The 23297-nt window shown below is 40.0% G+C and overlaps 1 protein-coding gene across 1 annotated transcript in view; it reads left to right on the forward strand.

The window, feature by feature from the left end:
- The window catches only part of SLC6A11 (solute carrier family 6 member 11), a 726232-nt gene that overhangs the window by 101568 nt on the left and 601367 nt on the right, over positions 1–23297 (forward strand). The window contains exons 3-4 of the mRNA XM_086938949.1: positions 8713–8847; positions 16962–17102. Coding sequence (XP_086795075.1) covers positions 8713–8847; positions 16962–17102 — 276 coding nt within the window. The remainder of the gene's footprint in view (positions 1–8712; positions 8848–16961; positions 17103–23297) is intronic.

Consider the following 23297-nt stretch of genomic DNA (forward strand, 5'->3'; position numbering starts at 1 on the left):
CAAGCAGGGCCAACACACTGTTGCAGACAGGACAATGAGTTGAGTTTTGGTGGTTCTGCGCTGATTCCCAGTGACGCTTGGAGACGATGCATAGATTCTCTTCTATAGATCACCAGAACTCACTACCAAAGGCCCAGGAAATGTATCTAGCACCACTTGGTGGAGTGGGGCTCACACCAGGAGAGTCCAGGTGATTTCAGGTCAAGTCTTTGATGGCCTTGAGGCTTCTTAATAGGAGGCAAGCTCAAAACAAACTCTTGTAGAACCTTGGAAGCAGGATGTACTAATCAAAGTCCAGTTCTTTCACTTCCACAACAGAAACAGCAAGCAGCAGGCCAAACCAGCAAAGCGAACACCAAAGTCGCTCTTCTTTCTGGCAGACTGTCTTCAACCCAGAGGACTTCAGTTTATATGTCACAGGTTCAGTACTTATATCCATTTCTTCCTTTGAAGTAGACAAACTTCAAAGAAAGGTCTTTGTAGTGCACAAGACCCTGCTTTTTCCCTGCCCAGACTCCAGATGCACTACAGGGGGTGGGGACGCCTTTGTGTGATGACAAGCACAGCCCTATTCAGGTGTCAGTGTCAACTCCTCCCTCCACTCTTGCTCAGGAAGGCCCATCAGTCTGGTGAAGGGCCATCAGACTATGCAGGGCACACCTCAACTCCCTTTGTGTGACTGTCTAGAGTGAATGCACAAACAGACCAAATGTCATCCTGGTCCAGATATGTAATCAGAGGCAGGCAGAGGCACTGATTGTTTAAAGTAAGAAAATGTCAACTTTCTAAAAGTGCCATTTTCAGACCTGCAATTTAAAAACCAACTTCACTAAAAGATGTATTTTTAAATTGTCCAGAGACACCAAACTCCAATTTTCTATCAGCTCCCAATTGGAAAATACACTTGTAAAATGTTAAAAGGCAACCCCAATGCTAACCAATGTAGTGAAAAAGGAATTTAGCTGGTAAGCAGGCATGGACTACATAATGGATTTTGAACTTCCAATTCTCATTGCCCGAGGCTGCCCACAGAAGCACACCATAATATGCCAAGGTGGGCTACCTTTAGAGGTGTTCCCCTGAAGATATACAAGGTAACAGAAGGCCAGTTGGATGGCGAGGTAACTATAACTGTGTGAGACATGTCAATGTATTGCCTTACTAAATGGCATGATTAGCATGATGCGAGATCTAGATTGTTAATGCTATATAATATGGGACACTAAAAGTAATAAGTTAATATCAGAGTTATGGTATTATGTTTTTCTCGTTGTTCCTCAGACTGTTCAGGAGAAGATGGGGACTTATGATTGCATTGAACTTATTTTAACAGACTGTTTATGTCTCATGCAGCTTGAACACTCTATACTTCGACAAAAAAATCAATAACATTTGTTTCCAACCCCCCAAAACATATACGTTTTTCACTACCAGGACATGTCAAACACAACAATATGTGTGCTACCTTTTCAATACACTGCACCTTACCCATTGGGGTATCTTGGGCCTTACTTAGTGGTGCCTTACATGCAATAAAAGGGAAGGTTTGGGCCTGGCAAGTAGGTGCCCTTGCCAGGTTGAAATGGCAGTTTAAAACTGCACACACAGACACTGCAGTGGCAGACCTGAGGCACCTTTGTAGGGCTACTCATGTGGGTGGCAGAATCAGTGCAGCAGGCTCAACAGAAGGATCTGATTTGCAGTCCCTTAGCTCACACAGTGTGCTGCACTAGTGACTTACTAGTAATTCAAATATGCCAATCATGTATAAACCAATTACCATTTAGGCATAGAGCACTTGCACTTTAGCACTGGTCCACAGTGATAAAGTGCCCAGAGTCCTAACACCAGCAAAAACAAAATGCAGCACACAGTTAAAAACAGGAGGTCAGGGGCAAAAACTCAGGGGAAACCACACCTAAAGATGCCAGGTGTAACACTTTTGAATAACTTCACTACATTTAGTTATTCACCAGTGTAAAGTTACTCAAAAGTGTAGACTTACACATCTCCACCCCCCAAAACGGACCATGGAGACAAATTTACGTGTGCAGGTTACAATTGTCAACAAGGAGCAGTGGTAAATCCTGCACCACATTTGTTGACCACTGCGACTGATAACTTGATTGGAATATAATCAATAATGTGAAATTCAAATAATTTATTTTATGTTTAAAAAAAATATTTAATTGAATTTAATGTTGAAAGTAAAACCTAGATATTATTTTAAAACATTTTAGTAACAGTTTTGGATTTAAACATAAACATAACAGTATTTTTTATTAAAATATAATTACTTTTTTTTGTATTATTTCTATTCGTCATTTTTAATAATCATTTTAGGGGGTATTTTTTTAATGTAACTTTTTAGTCCAAACTTCAGAATATAATTTGTATTTAATAGAATTACATTAGCTAAAAACTTAATTCAGTATTACATTAGTAGTGCTGAAGTATGCCTTTATTTAAATATTAAAATAAACATATAAAAATAATTAACATTGATATTTATTATACATGGTCAAATTTCCTATGCTATGCCATAGGGCAATTTCCACCACTGGGGTGGAGATCTCTCTATGGTGAAATAGACGGAAATTTCTAAAAGTGTATTAAACTTTCAAAAAATGCAAAAAACATGGTTATGTTGGGTACATATTTATGACTGACGGAATTCTCAAACTTGTTCCAGGTTATGCTTGTATACCAGAGCCTGTCACAGCTTTTTAAATAATTATGCTGAAGCTTTGAGAACTGTGTTTCCTCAATAGCTGCATGTATATATTTTTGCAGATAAAAAGGGGCAATTTTACTTACTAAGTTTTACTTCTTGATGAACACGTTCTATCAGGAAGAAATAACCACCGTTGCACCATCTCTAATTTTGGTGGCTGTTGCCTTTCCTTTCCTGCCTTGGGAAGTGATTCACTCTTACCAATTTCATTAGTATAATATTGGCCATTACCAGGGAGGATTTTGTGAATACCTACAAATCGGTAATGTTGCTGGGTTTCACATTTTGCTTTTTTGACCTTGAACACCCGCTCCCCTGCCATAGAAATCTCCAGGTGAGTAAAGATGTTTACAAATGCACAAATGACATTTGTGAGTTTAAAAAACTCAATTAGTACTCGTAAAATATGCTAATGAAGTGAAATGTACATGCAAAAGCAACATCATCAAGGAAAGCAACATTCTAGAATACCTATATCTGGTGATTGTTAGTGATGCGTTATTGGGTAAAGCTAAGTGGTTTTTCTCTATTCTTGGAGGCCTCCTCAAAATAGCTTTCTTGTTACCTATTGTACAGCACACCTTACCATTCCAGTGTGATAGTACCACAACAGAAAGTCCTGATATCATGGTGTGTGGTAACTTACAGTGTGGTATTTCTGAACGATTCCGGGAGGATTCATCATAATTCAGCCCAACTGCCTTACTTGCCCTATGATTTCCCATATATGTCTGTCTGCTATTCTCCCTAGTTCAAAATATAGTAATTTTCCTAAAATTAGAGGCATATAATCCTGAGTAGTGAGTCCCCTCTCTAAAACTGTTGAGCTGGTCGACTCTCGTCTATATTGGAGTGCTCACTTCGTCTATGCTGAGACTGTTCTAAAGGACAGAAGGGCTGTAGTGGAATAAATGTAGGTGCTGCTTGTCAGCGTTGAGGTGACCTGCACATACAATGTTTGGCTTTCAGCCGGCTATGATAGTAGAGGATTCTGCAGCAAGTCTGGAGGACTCCAGGTTTCAATTAAAAAAGCCCCCAGAAGAACTCAGAGATTTAGAACCTTATTTAGAGATTGCCAGACAGGACACTCCGGGCCCGATTCACAGAATGAACATCAGATTCAATTCTAAACTTACTACTATTTTGGTATTCACAGAATGCACTTACTACTTTTGACATTCACAGAATGAATTTACTACTTTTGGTATTCACAGAAGTTAGAAGGATTTGGTCTTAAGTTTGTCTTAAGACAAACTTAAGACAGACTTAAGACAGACTTAAGTTAGGATTCTGTCTTAAGTCTGTTTTAACTTAAGACAAAATCCTAACTTCTGTTAATACCAAAAGTAGTAAGTTAATTCTGTGAATGCCAAAAGTAGTAAGTGCATTCTGTGAACACCAAAATAGTAGTAAATTTAGGATTGAGTCTTAAGTTCATTATGTGAATCGGGCCCTCCATCACAAATGTGGATCTCCTCTTCCCTGTCCTACACACGCATTATATTCACTGACTCTTGTAGTACAGAAGACGGGACACCCGTAATGTTTGTGACATAGTAGGACATCTGCCGAAATCTTAATAAGGTCCTTATTTTTTTTAGGGTACTCTTGCATTCAATTTCAGACATTTTTTGGGAATATCCACGAGAGTTGTAGATAGCCAGGCAAAATATATAGTTGTTTCTATATGCTAACTTAAAACAGGTGTACATATCCATCAGCTGAAGTTCAACACATAAGTCAAATGTGCATGATCACTTATATTTTGTGTTTCATTTTCTCCACATTAAAAATTTATAACTAAATTCATACAGCCCTTGCATGGAGTAAATATAAATGCATTTTTACGATAAGAAACTCTCAATTTTAAGTTATTTATTTATTACTTGATTAATTAAAACCATTGCAATGCATATGAAGCCTGCTACACCTAAAATACACTAAACAAATTGAATAAAGAACATTACACCGCACACAGCCCACCATATGCCTGGATAAAGGGACAAATTAGAACATATACCATGATCAAGCAAGATTAAACTGGGAGACCATTGTCATTGATATATAGGTATTGGCCTACTACAAGATTGGAAGTGCTACTCTGCCACTGGTTTTGCTCTTATGTTTTGATTAACCCCCAGTGCTTGCCCCATGATGTTTATTTTTTCTTTGCTGCAAGATGTTTCTATACGTTTACCAATCCTAGTGGTAACAATGACACGTCTATATTACTTTACTATTACTGAGTATCATCCCCACCCAGATAGAATGCACACAGAGGTGGCTTTATAAGAGGGAAAGGGCAGTAGGGAAGTGGCTAGGCAGCTAGTAGGAGACTGAACCAAAGACAACAAAACATGGTTAGAGGGTATTCATTTACAGTACTGGAATATCTGAGGAGATGCAGGTCAGAGAGGTGCTGAATTGGCAAAGATGTATATGGGATATCATACTAAAATAGCAGGGGAGCAGAGCTGTGTTTTATCTTCATGACAAAAGACAACCCATCACAAAGGCTAGAGAAGCTCTTTTGTGGATTTGTTGGACTGACATCAGAGGAAATAAAGAGGTCTGGAAAGGTTTGTAGACTACAACATCGTTGGTGATCAAGTACCACATTGTGGAATGTTTAGGAGTAAGCAGAATGGTGATTGTTATACATACTAACCCACTTTAAAATTCAGGATTCAGTAAGAATAATGTTTTGAAAGTGCTATTGCAACTGTTGGAGATCACATCATCCTTGGCATGTTGCTCTGTAGAAAATGCAATATCCTGGAGAAACCAGGTTAGAGAAAAGACACTGATATCAGGGGTGAAGCAAGTCTCTGCAAAGCAGCCTACGACCTTTTCGTTCATGAACAGAATTGCAAAACGTGCTTGCCAATATTTTACAGCAGATACAAATTTAAACAGGAAACATTTTATTGAATAATAATTCGTAACCTCTGTTTGTTTATCTGCATATTGTGAAATTGGTTTCAGTGAGCCTTATCATCATCTTATTTCATAAGATGATGATGGGTCAAAATGTGGTATGAGCATCATGTGGAAACGTTCTCAGCTGGGGAAGTGCAGTTTTAGAAGTTGATGATCTGTTATGCCCAATAGAAAGTTGCCAGTTTTAGCAGAAATCAAGTAAAGATTGATGTTGGTTGAGCAAGGATGCCAATACCCTCAAGTTATGAACTGCCATACTTTGCTACATGCCCAATGCTGTGCACTTAGTAAATGCTATAAAACTTACGTAAAGGGAAGGGATGCAAACACTTGGTGCCAGCCATTGGCTTCAGTATGCAGAGAAGAAGCTGTCATCAGCAGTCTGGAGACGTTGTGAACTTAGGTAACGGTGTACGGCTAATGGGACTTCCTATAAGGGTGCTAGATTGCATAGTAAAATGGCACTAATGTACAGAGACTTTCTTAGGTAGTGCATTGGTTGCCACAGCCTAAGTGATTTAAGGGCTGGAAGTAGGGGTGCAGTGGGTGCTACAGCATCCCCAAAATAATCACGCTGGAGTTCTGAAGGTGAGCAAGCATCAAAGATTACTTTTAAGTTTGTTCACAGAAAAGAGTTCAAATGGCAGTCTAGTATTCTGACAAATTGATGCTTATTTTTTTAACTTTTACTTCTCTTTCTCGTGTTGCAAAGTATGAGAATTATGCAGAGTGAACTATGTGACAACTTGGCTGGTGTGAAAGGACAGGCTGTAGGTTGTTGTTTTCTTCTACCAAACAACAAAACCTAAATACCTATAAATGAACTGTAACAATATTTCAAAATAAAGAAACAGGAAAAAACAAATGAAACTTTTTTTTTAAAGTCTGTAGAGTGATGGAAAATATTTAAATTCAATTAAAAGAAATTAAGACACTTTATGGGTAGATGCATCAACGTTGTCATTTGCGATTCCTTATTTGCGAAAAATAAGGAATCGCAAATAAGGAATCGCAAATGGCAATGCATCATTAATTTCGCTATTTTATTGAGATTCGGTAAAAATCGCAATTTTTACCGAATCCCAATAAAATTGCGAGTTTCAAATAGCGAATTCGCGATTCCCATTCATTCCTATGGGCTGAAATGCCCATAGGAATGAATGGGAATAGCGAATTCGCAATTTGAAATCGGAATGCAACAAAGCCTTTCAAGGGTGGAGAGGGGGGTCCAAAGGACCCCCCCCCTGCACCCATGAAATGCACTTTTACATGTAAGTTACATACACACATGTCCTAAGGACATGTGTGTCTGTAACGTAGACGTTTAAAAAATGCATTTTTATGCGTTTTTACACATTTTTGCAAATTACCACGAAGTTCAACTTCGTGGTAATTTGCATTTGCAATTTGTAAAATCGCAAATGTTTTGAGGATGATGCATTGCATTTAAGGAATCGCAAATTTGCGATTCCTTAAAAGCAATCGCATTTTTGGAACTCGCAAAAAATAGCGAATTTCCAAAAATGCTTGATGCATCCCAGAAACCAATTTAGGAAGTGCAAAAGGCCGATTTTTGCGAATCGCACCGTTTGCACTTCCTAAAAAGGTTGATGCATCTGGGCATAAACTCAGTAATTCGCAAATGACAATTATTCGTCCTTAACCCAGTTTTGGCACACATTATCCTTCGAGCGCTATAAAGTTTTATAGGTAAAAGTATTTGTCTTTCTAAATATAGTGGTCATGTCCATGGAAAATGTGCTGCCATCACACCATGCTTTTGTAATATATTTGAGGCAGTGTACTCCTAAAAGCAACACCAGCTACATACTACACTCTTACCACTCTTCTGCTAAATAGGCGTGACTAATTTGTTACACTGGTGATTTGTGTGATGCTTAGATTTTTCAGAATCTCTATCAGTTCAGCAATGTGAGATAGATGACTGCACCCCAAATCTGTAAATTGTTCAGAAACCACTCCTAAGTGATTTAGCAATCGCAGATTGGTTCCTGGCTTCACGGGCACTTGTTTCAGAGGAACAGGGTAGCTCAATGGACTGGTATAATGCACAGCACCGGTATTTTTGAGAAGCACTCCAAATTAGGCTGCTTAGACATTGAACACACCTGGTTCATATTGAACAGTAACCACATCATTTTCCTGATCACGGGGGGGGGGGGAGAGGTGTGGCGCCGCGGCCAGTATGACTGATGCTGGAGTCTGGGGCTCATGGTTCGATCGCCGGTGGCAGATTAGCCGAGCACCATGTGACTCTGGGCAATAGCTTGCTTAATCTTCCCGACGGCCCCCAGCGCCTGATGAACCTTACAGGTGATTGTTTGTGCTTTACAAATGTGGAGTATTTATTATTATCACACATACATGATTTTTAGTTGTTGAGAAAGATTGGTTCTCGATGATGTGTCACAAGTGCCTCCTTATAATTTCCTGTAAAGCCTGACTTCTTAAAGTCTCTTAAAAGGAGGGAGAGGCCATTGAAAGGCCACTTTGGAGATTGCCAGTCTCTACTGCTTGCTTGCTGAATGATGTATAAGCTAGTATTTTCTGCTCAACTGTTTAATGGTTCATCACCATCATTTCATACCATTTATTGAACATCACCCAAGTTTTAACCATTACACATACACTTGTATTCACTGTTGTTATGGAGTCATTGGATGATATTAAAATGTTAACAAGCATGGAAAACAACTCCAAATATGTACATTTTTAGACTTTGTTTATCCTGATGCTAGTGCTTTGGAACAAGGTTTAAATGTATCTGAATTGATTTGACTGTTGATCAAATATGTTTATATTCTGTGTAATTCTGCATACACCTCTGTATTGTTCTACATCCTTTGTTGTTTTAAACATGCATTATTTTGTTGATTGCAAAATAAAATGTATTAATGTATTATTTTTAATGCTACCTAAAATGGAAACGTTATGACTTTTGATCATGGATCTTTGTTTTCTTGGGAATATTACAGTGCATTACTGGTATAATAAACATCACAATTGTTTCTTTTCAGGTGCCTTCCTTATTCCATATGTCATCTTCTTCATTTTCTGTGGTATTCCAGTGTTTTTTCTGGAAACCGCACTTGGACAATTCACTAGTGAAGGAGGCATTACATGCTGGCGAAAGGTCTGCCCATTATTTGAAGGTAACCGTACATTTTTACAAAGCAGAAGTTACTTCTCCACTTAAGTTATCTAAAATCTAATTTTTTATTTCAATGAGGTTTTTTTAAAAGTAAGATACAATTTTGAGGTATTTGTTTAGTATTTTCCCAAGTGTTGCTAGGAATAAAAATTTCAAACCCATCTGGCCCAGTTTTGGGAACATCCTAGCAAAGCATGTACTGTGAAATAGCTTTTGGGGTTTCTTTCATTGTGGGAGCACCCAACCTCCAATATGTAGTGGGTCATATTTTTAAATATTCGCACTATGCTCTTTGGTCCTGCAAGGCACACTTATGGAGAGACTTATGAATATAAAAAATAAGCATTTTTATTGTGATGTTTTAATGCAGGGTATTTAAACAGCAGCCCAGCCAGAGCAGAGTAGTGCATGTAGCAGGCACATTTCTTTTTCATGTATGTGGGCCTGTAAATACAAATTGCAACCTACATATGTCATTTAACCTTTCATGCCATAGGTGCATAAGATTCAATCTACAGCTCCTGTTTTGGGGGAAAAGCACAGGCACTTTACTAAGATTTAGCAGTACTGGAGTAGATAGAATCCTAAAGCCCGGAAATTATATGTACCGGAAAAGTTGAACATTATACAAATGCAGTATTATACGGTAAATGATCAAACAGCTTAATTCTTTAAGAATCATCACATATACCCAGGCTTATCTCTTGAGAATAATCACATCCAAACAAGCGTGACTCTTTAAGAATTGTCAATCCATCCACATTTCTCTTAGGTAATTAATCAAATCAAATCAAATCAAAATATCTTTATTCGATTGCTATTAGAAACAATCATAAAAGTTCATAAAAACAGCAATTCCATACACATACTTAAAAATAAAAAGATACAATTCAGAATAATGTTAAAATTGATAATAATGGTCAAACGCTGCTTTTGCAACTTCAGTGCTTAAATCACAATACATTTCCTTAGACTAAGTACTTTCTTTAAAAAACATTGCTATCCTCCACACTCTATGTTCATTATCCAAAAGTTGTAATATGATGACATTGTCTGGTTCCCATTGATTTTAAAATTGGTATAATCCTTACTTTCCTTAAATCTTTGTAAAATGTAAAAGATAGAACAACATGCATTGTAGATTGTTCAGCAAGATTATCACAGGGACACATTTGTAATTCTTGGGCCCAGTCATTCATACCTGGGAAGCTAACAAGTCTTTGGAAAATCCCCATCCTAAACCTGGTCAATAAAAAACTGTCACAATCCCCCAGTGCAAAAGTTAGTGTTGAATGCTAAAAATAATTAGAATCTGCTGATTATGCTGGACAGTGGGCTTAATGATCTCTGCCGACATTCTCAATGTGTCCAGAAACAGAGGAGCCTCCTTTTTTAGCTCCTTTCTCGAGATCGTCTTGATAATAGACTGGTCGGTAAAATACTCTATGTGACCCAGGTCACGCATAAAATCCCTGACATTTCTAACCAATGGGATCTTTAAAGCCCCTTCCAATTTCAAGCTATCCATTAGGATGTCCCTATTTAGCTTTGTCTCTACTTCCGCCCATATTCTATGCCACAGCAGAATTGGCTCCGTTTTTAAGCGATCAGAAATGTAAGGCAGGCCCAGCTCCGTGTGGCAGATATATCAGGATGTACTATTACGGGTACATGTCAGCAAAGCCGCAAAACCCTGCCCCACACATGCCAGTGGATATACATTTCGATTTAGAAATCTGGATGAGCTCCACTGATGGTCTCCTACCAAGTTTTTGAGAAAAATTTGCAAGAGCAGTAGTTGTCCGTAAAAACGCAATTTTTTTTTTGCTGATAATGCTTGGGTCCATGAATCATTTTGATTAACCCCTTCCCTGCTGATTACGATCTGTGCTAGTCATGGCACACAGTGCTCGTGCACAGTTTCTCCCCCAAAGCCTCGGGAGCTGTGGAAGAGCTTCCCCAGCTCCGAGGCCCCCCTCCCCCCCCAGTTTCTCTGAAATGACGATCAGCGCGCACGTCGCTCTGACGTCATTTCAGTGAAACTGAAACAAGAGGCTCATTTCAGTTTCCCTTTCTACGTGCTCATGGGGCTATCTCAGCCCCCTGAGCACGTACAAAGACGGGAGAGGTATCGTTGGAAAGGGTAGAATCTCTCCTCTCCAATGGTACCCCTCTCCAGTAGATCCCTGCTTGGGGATCGCCACAGGAGGGCAATAATTACAGTCTTTCTGCCCCATTGGCTCCTAATCTTCCCCACCGGGGGGCAGAAAGCACACTAAACACCAGGGATTTGTTTTTTGAAGTTTTTTTAGGGTGGGGGCTGCCCGAAACGGCCACGCCCATGCCCCCACCCCCCACCCCCTGCAATTATTACACTCTTTCTGCCCCCGGGGGGCAGATCGGTTATTGGCCCCTAATCTGCCCCTTCGGGGGGGCGGAAAGCCCACTCGACACGTTTTTTTTAAAAGTAAAAATAAGGGTGGGGGCTGCCCAAAACGGGCATGCTCATGCCCCCACCCCTCCAATCATTACAGTCTTTCTGCCGGGGCATTGGCCCCCAATCTGCCCCTTCGGGGGAGAAGATAGCCCACTAAACACCAGGGATTTGTTTTTTGAACTTTCTTTTAGGGTGGGGGCTGGCTGCCGGAAACGGGCACGCTAATGCCCCCATCCACCCACCACCATTACAGCCTTTCTGCCCCCCTAGAAGCCCACTTCTAGGGGGGCAGAAATCAATCAAACACTCACACCCAGTCAAAAGATCTGGGTTTAATCCATCACCATTCTTTAGCCCACTCTGCCACCCCAGTTCAGACATGGCTATATGCAAATAAGTCTGACCCTGTGCCTCATGGGAACAGTCCAGCCCGAACTGCCAAGCCATGTCTTCCCTGGACCAGAAACAAGCTTCCGAGGACCAGTTTCTGGCATTCCAGCCGTCTTCAGCCCGGCTTGCTTGAATCCAGTGGCAAAGTGAGCAAGGGACTCACGTCTGAGTATACCCTGCCACACATATGGCGGCCAAAAGCGGTACAAAAGGGGGTGGTGATGGACGGAGCATCTGAATCAATCAAACACTCACACCCAGTCAAAAGATCTGGGTTTAATCCATCACCGTTCTTTAGCCCACTCTGCCAACCCAGTTCAGACATGGCTATATGCAAATCAGTCTGACCCTGTGCCTCATGGGAACAGTCCAGCCCGAACTGCCAAGCCATGTCTCCCTGGACCGGAAACAAGCTTCCGAGGACCGGTTTCTGGCATTCCAGCCGTCTTCAGCCCAGCTTGCTTAAATCCAGTGGCAAAGTGAGCAAGGGACTCACGTCTGAGTATACACTGCCACACTTATTGCGGCCAAAAGCGGTACAAAAGGGGGTGGTGATGGACGGAGCATCTGAATCAATCAAACTCGGTAGCTTGTTTCCTGTCCAGGGAAGACATGGCTTAGCAGTTCGGGCTGGACTGTTCCCATGAGGCACAGGGTCAGACTGATTTGCATATAGCCATGTCTGAACTGGGGTGGCAGAGTGGGCTAAAGAATGGTGATGGATTAAACCCAGATCTTTTGACTGGGTGTGAGTGTTTGATTGTGGATTCTCACAGATTCCAGAACTTTCCACCACAGAAATGTGGGGAAATTGTGTTTTTTGGACAGTTTTTTAGGTTTGCAAGGGATTCCGGGTAACAGAACCGGGTGGGAGGCAGTCAAGTCACCCCATCCTGGATTCCCCTGGGTGTCAAGGTTTCAATAATGTATAGATTTGCTAGGTTTCCCTAGGTGCCGGCAGAGCTAGGGTTCAGAAAGTACAGCTAGGCACTTTGCAAAAAAAAGGTAATTTTTCACTGCGAAATTGAGGTGTAACCACGTTGCGTTTTGCGCCGTTCCCTTTCGCAGGCACTAGGCCAACCCACACAAGTGAGGTACAATTTTTCTCATAAGACTTTGCGGAATGCGGGGTGGAAGGAAATTTGTGGATCCCCGCTGATTCCAGTACTTTCCACCACAGAAATGTAGGGAAAATGTGGTTTTTTTTATAATGTTTTAGGTTTTCAAAGGGATTCTGGGTAACAGAACCTGGTGGGAGGCAGTCAAGTCACCCCATTCTAGATTCCCCTGGGTGGCTACTTTTTAAAAATGTATAGGTTTGCTAGGTTTCCCTAGGTGCCGGCAGAGCTAGGGTACCAAAACTACAGCTAGACACTTTGCCAAAAAAGGATCACTTTTCACTGCAAAATTGAGGTGTGAGCACGTTGTGTTTTGCGCCGTTTCCTGTCGCGGGCACTAGGTCGACCCACACAAGTGAGGTACCGGTTTTCTTGTAAGACTTTGGGGAATGCAGGGTCGGTAGAAATCTGTGGATCCACACAGATTCCAACACTTTCCACCACAGAAATGTGGGGAAAATGTGGCTTTTTTGACAATTTTTAAGGTTTGAAAGGGATTCTAGGTAACAGAACCTGGTGGCAGGCAGTCAAGTCACCCCATCCTTGATTCCCATCGATGTCTAGTTTTTAAAAATGTATAGGTTTGCTAGGTTTCCCTAGGTGCCGGCAGAGCTAGGGTTAAAAAACAACAGCTACACACTTCGCAAAAAAAGGGTACATTTTCATTGTGAAAATGTGGTGTGTTCACGTTGGGTTTTGAGCCCTTTCCAGTCGTGGACACTATGCCTACCCACACAAGTGAGGTACCATTTTTATCAGGAGACTTAGGGTAATTCAGATCTGTAAAGCAACTGTTATTACCTATTGAGCTTTGATGCATTTCTGCCTTCCAAATGAAAGACATTGTGTAAAAAATAAGTCATTTTGAAAAATGACCAATAATTCTCATGCTAGTATGAGTATTCCCAATTTTGAAAATGTGCAAATATGTACTGTTTGTAAACTCTATAATTTGGTGTCTTTTCTACCGATTTTTCCATGTATACATTTTCACACAATATTTGCTATATACCCGGTACATAATAAAAAGCCATTGCAAATTGCTACTCAGTTTTTGTCTGGGTTTGTCTTGTTCTTGGTGAACCTATATATCCCCACAACCAGGAAGGTCCAGCAGGTGTAACAGTATATTGTTTTCAAAAAGCTGTCATAATTACAATAAGTTACAGGTGAAAACGTTGACACAAAGGGCTGTTTTTTCAACTAATTTTCAATTTTTCCAATATATAACTGTTAGTTTCTATAAAGAAACCTTGATGGATCTACACAGATGACCCCTTTCTGAATTCAGAATTTTGTTTACTTTTCTAAAATATATAGCTTTCCAGATCCAGTATTGCTTTCATACTCATTTTTACCATTAACTGGAAGAAGGTTGAAAGCACTAAAAATAGCAAAAACAGGCTATGTCCCAGAAAAATGCCAAAACTGTGTAAAAAATGTTGGTTTCTGAGAAAAGTCTGTCATTCCCTAAAAGCTGGGTAATAGGTGATTTCAGCCCCACAAACACTTTTTTGATAACATTTGCAGGGAAAACCCCAGATGTTTTCATTTGCAGCCCGTTTTTCCAATTTTTTACAAAAAAAAATGTTGCTGTATTTTGGCTAATTTCTGGGACCCCTCCAGGGTAATCCACAAACCCTGGGTACCTTTAGAATCCCCATGATGTTGGAAGAAAAGGACACAAATTTGGCATGGATACCTTATGTGGTCAAAAAATTACAGGGGCCTAAGCGTGCAATACCCAAAATAGCCAAAAGAAAGGCTTAGCACGGGGGGAAAGGCCTAGCAGCGAAGGGGTTAAAAAGTATTCCAAGATAGGAGAAAATCTTGGTGACCCCTATCTTCAGACCTTCCACAAACATGTCCTTACATCTCTGGTTGCCCAGGTCACACCTCATTATATAAGTCTTCGAGGTGTTCACTCTAAGTCCAAGACTGCCCATAAAACTAGTACAGCTATCTAGGACCCTCTGCAAACCTATTTGCGTACGTGACATCAAAAAAGCGTCATCCGCATCAAGAAGGGCAGGTATTGGACCACCAGCTACTTGAGGGATTTCTTGATTATCTTTACACAGCGCCTACCCTTTGCTATATTTGCTAATGCCTGGTCATCTTCATCGTTACTATCCGATTTATTTATCGACAACGAGACTGAAAGACAGAGTGGGAAATGATCACTAAGTGAATTATTGTCTACAGAAAACAAATGTATTCTAAATGCCTGACTATTTGAAAGTAGTATGCAATCTATAGTGGTACAAAAGCCTCTACCATTAAAAGTATGGGGCATGGGAACAGAAACAGCACATAATTCATTTGCGAACCCCGAGGTCAAAACCGACAATTATTTCATTGTGGAAATCCCCCATATAGGATGCCTAAAATGAGAGTTACATAGCCCTTCTTCATTTATAAAACCACATAGATTACCCGCATCATTTGGTCACAAAACACAGTTAAAATCCCCCACCAGAATTAGCATCATGTCATTAACCTTGTCACTATACAGAGAATTCAAGTCATTACCCATTATTTTATACTATAACACTAACTTTATCCAGTGGGATATTATTGTAAAAATTAGCCAGTACAATAAAGTGTTTGGTGTCCACATGAATTTTGATCAATTGATAGAACGTTTCTTCCACATACATCTCCAGCTTAAATATTTTCAAGATACTGGAGATGTAGGTACAGAGACCACCCTTTGCCCTTCCTCTTAACCCTTCAACAGCTGGGGTGTGTAAGGTTTAGAACCCATTAATATTTATTATTTCCTTCGCCCACATTTCCTGGAGGCACAGTATGTCATGATTGGATACAAAGTTCCACCAGATTGGGTTGGTCATCTTAGAACGTAGTCCCGAAATATTCCAAGAGGCAAGGTTAACATGACTCGGTCAGTGCTACCAGAGAGGCTAGTTGTTACTTCTTTGCCATTTAATTGGCCGGCGTCTTTTAAAGGAAAGTGAACTTATATGCGTAATCATAATTAATCAACAATACACAAAACACACCTGGCTGTTAATTGAAAAGAAGCACAGCACAGGTGTATTACAGCTCCAATATTTGCATTTTTATTTCCCAACCAGGAAAGAGACAAAACAATTGAATTGTCGTTGAATAATTTCATGTTGGAAAATAATTAAAAAAACAAACCACCTGATGCAAAATTCTAAACTCTACCTACAGAACTATGGTCAAAATCTATATCTCTACCAATTGAATAGATTCTAAGCAGTCAGAGGTTAATGCACTGTTTTATCAAATAGCCAGTCATCAGCTGTAGATATTCTAGTGAGATATTGAGATGGTCTCTGATGCTGTTGTCTGTGAGGTGCAGCAAGAAACCATTGCATAATCAGCTGCTTTAGAAGGACCTGCACTTTACAGCAACGTCTCTTCCAGTTACCAGCAGGCCCTGATCTGATTGATGTAGGCAGCATAAAGGATATCCACTGAGCTGCAGCGTCAGTGGTGGAAGGCAGAGCATTCGAAACAGATGCTGAAGCTGACACCATATCACTCAAGAGATTGATCACAGAGTCAGGTGTCAGGCATAATAGGAGAAAAACATCAGTCACTTTTTCCTCATTAAAAACCCGAAATGATATGGGGAAAGGAAGAAGGCATTTCTGTACCAGAAGAACATTCATGATAGAGAAACAGAGATAAAAAAAGCTCTTCAATCCACAGGCAGAAATTATCACAGCTTACTCGTGGAATTTGAGCATAGCTTTAGTGGGGGAGGTGTAAAAATGGCAACCTACGATGTGCATGAATTTCCTAGTGCTTTCTTGGTGAATAAACAGACATTTAGAAATAAATGCTCATCTGAGTTCTCATTTTCACTAAAATGTATGTAGATGGTACCCCGGGTTGCCTTTTTTCGCCATTTCTCTAACAACCTTGAGGACTTGTTTTGAAAACAGGCAAATCAAATATTTAAATGGTAAATGTGTTGTCTCATGTAGGAGTCTGCTTTTATTTTGTAAATGTCCAATTGAAAGTGACAGGTGTGTGTGTAAGGATAGAAACAGCCCCTGGAGAATACGGGTGACCATAGAAAAGTATAGATGTTTTGAAAATACTGTCTCTTTGCAGTTTCTCAAAATAATCCCCTATATCAGGTGTATGATGGAAATTCACATTTCTCTTTTTCAGGTATTGGATATGCCACCCAGGTCATAGAGGCACATTTGAATGTTTATTATATCATTATTCTGGCATGGGCAATTTTCTACCTGTTCAACTGTTTCTCTGCAGAGCTTCCTTGGGCCACATGTGGACATGAATGGAACACAGGTATGATGTATTTTGTGACTTTAATGCATTTTTCTATTTTAAGTTCGAATATGTATTTCCTAGTTCTTTTGTCTTTATCTCATATGTATTAATTGCTGGAACAAAAAAGCATCATGCAAATAGCAGAACATTCCAAGCAACACCATGAAAGGTACTTGGGTATCTCACAATAACTTTTCTTTTCATGTTAATATTATATACGTTGTCAATAGCGGGAAAATGCAATGAAAATATCAGCCATCTGCAGTCAGAACATATGGTATATCACAAATATGAGTTAACAGCAATTCTGGTGTTGCTATCGGTGGGTGGAACAAGTAGATGTCATTATGGTGGTCTGTCATCTGAATGGTATATAAAGGTTGTCAAAGGTAATTCCCAAACACCTGATTCACTGCTTGTGTTACTGAGTAGTCTTTGCACTCCCTAAATGTCACACTTGGCTTGGAAAAATTGCTTCATACCAGATAACCACAGCAGTACTGAGGGACTCTTAGGTTGCTTCTACTTCATCCCTATCCACCTCTTGGCTAATGCAACCCGAAGTGCAATGAGCATTGTGGTTTCTTTACCCTTCTTTTTCATAGGGAGAACGCTGAGTAGGTACATTCTGTGGTCTTGAGTCGAGTTTCTCAGACTAAAAGTGCTGTTTATTGAACATATTAAGATCCAACAATGTTGGGTTCGGAATTTATTGGGTGTGAAAAATAGCACTTATTTTGAGTTTTTGAGGAATAATAAGCAGATTTTGGTGTTTACTATGGCAAAATCTGCATGTCTCAGTAAATACCGTTTGGCGTAATTACGAGCTCCTTTCGCCACCAGTGTGTCACTTTTGACATGGGAAAAAAGTGACGTTCTGACGGCGCAATGGGATTATAAATATTGTTTTCCCTTGTTAAATTTCAGCAGTTCAGACCTGCCAAAATGTATGGAAGGATGAGGTATTTCATATACCCAGTAATTGCTGGGATAGGTAAATGCAACTCGGAATTCTGACCTTTCCGCAAACAGGGGTTTTGAGCGGGTGTCGGAAAAGACCAACAACATTAAAATCAGGGCTTTTATGTTATAGCAATACTCCATCTCATTAAATTGATGCCTAGATGCCTATCTCTTTTTCCACACCTAGGGAAAACATCGCCACTATCAGTATTTCATTTGTGCATTCGTTGCAGGGTCTAATAACCCCAATGTACTTATTTATTTTAGATCATTTGTATGCTAGCATACTAATTACGCTCTTACAAGTTCAAATGCAGCTTTAAAATCCCTCAAAACATGTTACATTTAGCAGAAAATATCCATAATTGGTCAGCACGCTTTCAATTGTTTCCTTTGCGTGTATTTTCCGGTTAGAATTATGTTGCATATTTTGTAGGAATTGTTTAACTTGGTGAAATGTATGCGCAAATTTAAACATTTGTTGGTGCTGCATAATTATTGAACATGATAATTAGTGTTTGTTTGTGTTTCTGTATTCATTTTCCACTTACACAATGCCAGATACTCTTTGAAACCAAGAGTTATGCATTCTTAGAGTAGATCCTCCGGGGCTAATAAAACTAATCACAGCATGCTGACTTTAAGAATGCCTTCATTGATTATAGCAATAAACTACATCGCTGATGAGCTGAAAATTCGGGAATAACATATATTTTCTATCTGACTTCATTGCCACTCGAAAAGATAAATATCTGATGATTGGGGACCCCAGGCCACACTTCAATTTTTTAGGTTTAGCATTAAGGCTGTTTAGTTGTCTTCCAGACTTTTGTAATGCAGGAAAACCTGCATCAGTAGAGTGGGGCAGTGAGTCATTCCCATTCATACATTGCTTTATTGCTTGTGCCATTCACATTTTTGGATCAGACCACAACTGGCATTATAAGCTGAAAATGAGACTGGATACACCTTTGATTTGGCCAACATGAAGCAATATTAATCTTGTAGGCTTAAAATTGCTGTTTGCTTCATTCAAACCAAGTTTTCTTTACATATGAAATCCTACCCTTTAGTAATTGAATACAAATGTCTACTGTACATATGGACCTAATATTCACAACTGCTGTGTCTTTAAAAAATGACATTTGCTTTAATGTTGCCAACAAATTAGCACATTTTCTACTGCCATTTATAATTCAAATGTAAACTGTCCCATCAGTGTAGCTCAAAATGCAAGCATTTTATTTAAAATACATTAGCCATTTTACCATTTCAAGATGGCTGCCCAATTTCAGCTCTGCAACCTTTGTCAGACTAAACAACCCTTTTTATTCAGTGTTCATCACTCCAAAATAATCACTAGTCAATGACGTTAGGATGTCCTATGGGCATTAGAGATGTATGAGCTTCAGCTCTAAATTCAAAGACTAGAACTGTTCCTGATCCCAGTACTAAATGCTCTGACATTACTCTGACAATCTTGCCTCCTGAATAATTTACATGGGTAAAGTGGTGTAGTGTCCTCCCCAGCCTGGGAGCATATAACAGAACACACCACACACGGAGTTCTGGTTTGCAAAGCTTTCTTTTTCCACATGCAACTGTTAAATGTATGCAGTGTGTCAGAAACGTTATTAACCACACTCAACAGAGTATGTAATCTGTATAAGAAGTCTGCCAAGAACCACTAGAGACCTCATATACACAAACACAGGACACAACATCTCCCCTTTGTTAAATAAAAATTATAACTTCTCGATGAGTCATCAAGGTGCTCATACCAGTCTTCCAGATCTAGCTGCATGGGGGACAGCAGGGGGCCTTTTTCTGGCATCACTTGAGCAGAGTTGGATGCTTGACTTGGGCACTAAGGAGGACTTGCCTCACTCATGCGATCTGGAGCTGAAGAACATCGAGGGCAAATGCTTAAAGTTTGATGAGTTTCTGTTTTTGGATTTTCCAGGACATTGGGCAGTTACTATATGTACTTTGCTCGCCACAACTCTTAGCAGTTCAGCATCCAAACAGAGTGTCAGTCCTGCATGCCCACTTTTGCTTTACAAGAACCTGGTTCCCTTCTTAAATACCGTGTCTCGAGCGGATTGGTGCTTATCAGCATACACCTTCATTTTGCATATGTCAAAGGTGTCAGTGACACGAATCTCATCAGGGTCTGTTTACTGACTGGTGGTCCATTTTATTATCTTCCTTTCAAGAACTCTTCCAAGCAGCAAGGTGGCAGGACTTTCTCCTGACATAGAGTGAAGAGTGGAAGGGTAGGTATAAAGGGCTGGGCGTAAAGCTGACTTGATGTTGATTCCTTCAAGTGCAGGATGCTGAACCACTCTTTTCAAAGTAATCCGAAAGCATTCAACAACGCCATTTGCCAGTGGCCAGAGAGTTGTGCTTTTCTGATGTTTGCTGTAGAGATGATTAAGAAAGTCTTTTAACTCTCTGCTGTTTAAAGGTGAACCGCTGTGAGATTTGAGAATGGAAAGAACAACCCATGCTGTAAAAATATCATCCAGCTTCTCTATGAATTTGTCATGTGTGGTTGTTGATTAGTCTTATACTAGAGGAAAACGTGAGTACTCACCGACAACTACCATGAGATGATGTCCATTATTGAGGGGTCTGAAGAAGTCCACCACAATCTTGTCCCAGGCCTGCTTCAGGAGATGAGACATATTCAGCGGATGCTGGGTCATTTTAGGAGACAGACAGTTGCACAGATGGCAAGCTTCTGTTCTCGTTCAACTCGTTCATCAAGGCGCCAGAACCACTCTCGATCCCTGAGTCCTCTTTTAGCGGTGGCAATGCCACGATGTCCTTCATGTGGCGGTGCCATATCTTGTAGCCTCAGGCTTTCAGTGTTGACTATTCTTTCCCTTCTTAGTATGACACCATCATGTGTAACAGAAAGTCATTTTTGAACATTCTTGAATTTCTTGTACTCAGCATTATCTATAAGAGTTTGAGTATGTTTACTTCATGATTGCATTGCAAAGATTTCTTTAAGGGTGAGCATACCTTTGTCAGTATAGCAGGCACACATTACTTTACTATAAAATTGATGTAGACCGTAGCTGCTTTGGACACTGTAGTATGACACTGTAGCAGCACTCGTAAAAAATGTAGCCTGATGTAAAGGGTAAAAGGCTTTCCCTAAAGAAACACATGGAAGTGTTCACACTCCCATATTACAGCTAAGCTTTCTTTCTCAGGTTGAGAATTAGCATGTTTGGTCTGAGATAGTGTCCAGATAGCAGAGGCCACAATGTGTCTATCTTTTGTAGTCAGCAAAGATCATGCCCAACCCCCCCGGGCTTGCATCTACCACAATCTCTGTATGCATTATGAATTGCGTGTTTTGTTTTCCTGAAACTCCAGTCACATTCAGATGTCCATTCAAATGGAACATCTCGCTTTGTTAGTTCTCTCAAAGGGGCACTAACAGTGGCAAAATCACGAATGTACCTAGAGCAGAAGCTGGAAATCCCTAAGAGGGATCAAGGCATGGACAATTTTTCTCGAGAGCAAGTAGACGACAATCTTTGTATATTTTCGGGGTAAGGAGTCATTCCCTTTTTAGAGAAAACATACCCAATGAATTTAAATATATTTTTTGAAACTCACACTTCTCTGCATTTACTGTGAGATCTACATCAGCAAGCAGATGGAATTCTTGTGTGAGTGCATTATCATGTTCCTTTCGTGTAAGCCCAAACACCAATATATCATCAATGTAGCCGAAATCCTGTATGACAGGCTGAATTTTTTCACTAAATTACATTCTGAAGATTTCTGCAGCTCATGAAACACTAAAACATAGTTTTTTTATATTTGAATAAACCAACATGGGTTGAAAAAGTTACAATATTACCCATAGTATTCTTCCAGTTTAAGTTAATGCTTGCCTTTGTTCAAATCAAGGCAGGAGAAAACTTTGGCACCATTCAGCTGCATGATCATGTCCCCGATGGGTTGACCTGGATGTCTTTCTATTTCGATTGATTTATTGGCCTGTCACATATCAACACAAATGCGCACTGAACTGCCACTGTCCTTTTTTGGTACCACCACAATGGGTGAAACCCACAGGGTTGTACCAGTAGATAGCTCAATGATGTCATGCTTTAGCAGTGCTTCTTATTCTTTCCTAACAGCTTTCTGAAAGTAAAAAGCAATTTAACTGTGTCACCTTCATTGTCTTAAGTTTCCCAAGTCCATAAAACAATGTCGGGAATTGACTCAGTATTTCAGAATGGGCATTAAAGTTGTAGTTAATAGAGAGCAGCCCTATGTCAACAGTAGTATTGAAACTTATTAGGCATGCACTGGAGGACGTACCTTGAAGGAGAATGAGTTGGTGCTTGCTCTGTCATTTTCTTGTGCCACATGGTTGCTACAAAGCATCCTTGACTCTGCAAGTGTGTGCACCTTTGTTCCCGACAAAGTGAGACGTAGTTTCAAAGATAACTATTTATTCTTTTCTGCAAGCATAATGTTTATCGATGCACAGCTGTCTATCATAAAAGTTGTACGGCAAGCTTTCACCTTGAGCATGAATTTAGGACAATGTCCAAATTAACTTTGTTGCCTCATGTGTCGGTTCTTTTTAGATTTGTGTTGATGCTTGCAAGCGACAAATCCTACATGCGCACGATGATGTTAATGAACCTTTGGTAGATTAATTTGATTTGATACTGATTGACTGCGTTATGTTTCCACTTGCCTTAGTCGATGTTGCTGTTTGGCTGAGTAGTTCTGGAACTTTCTGACGTCCATCTTCTCCTCTCCTTGCACACTTTCTCTTTCGCTTTGCAAACCATTATGGAATGGTTTTCTTTCCAGCAGCCTTTGCACAGCTGTCCAATGGCAAGACATTTACCTTCATGTGGAAAGGAGAATCCACAGCGGAAACACAATTTATTTTTCTGTGGAGACATCACTCTGTGGGCCTTTGTTTTGTGTTTCTACTTACTTTTCATACTCAATGCTGGTTAATTTTGGGTTGTTCCAGCTTCCATATTGGCATCCTGTTGATCAGCACATTCCTATAGTCTTGCAGCCATGAGCACTTTCTCCAGTGCTTCCAGCAGAATGCGTTGCCAGAATAATCAGAGGGGCAACCACCTAGAGTTCTAAGACGCATGGCTTATTCATCGTTGAATTCACAGAACTTGCAGTGCTTGATGAGCGTGTCAAGTCTCCCAACAAAATCATGCATCATCTCACCAGGTTGCTGTA

The sequence above is a fragment of the Lissotriton vulgaris genome, chromosome 9 (genome assembly GCF_964263255.1).
Source record: "Lissotriton vulgaris chromosome 9, aLisVul1.2, whole genome shotgun sequence".
Lineage (NCBI taxonomy): Eukaryota > Metazoa > Chordata > Amphibia > Caudata > Salamandridae > Lissotriton > Lissotriton vulgaris.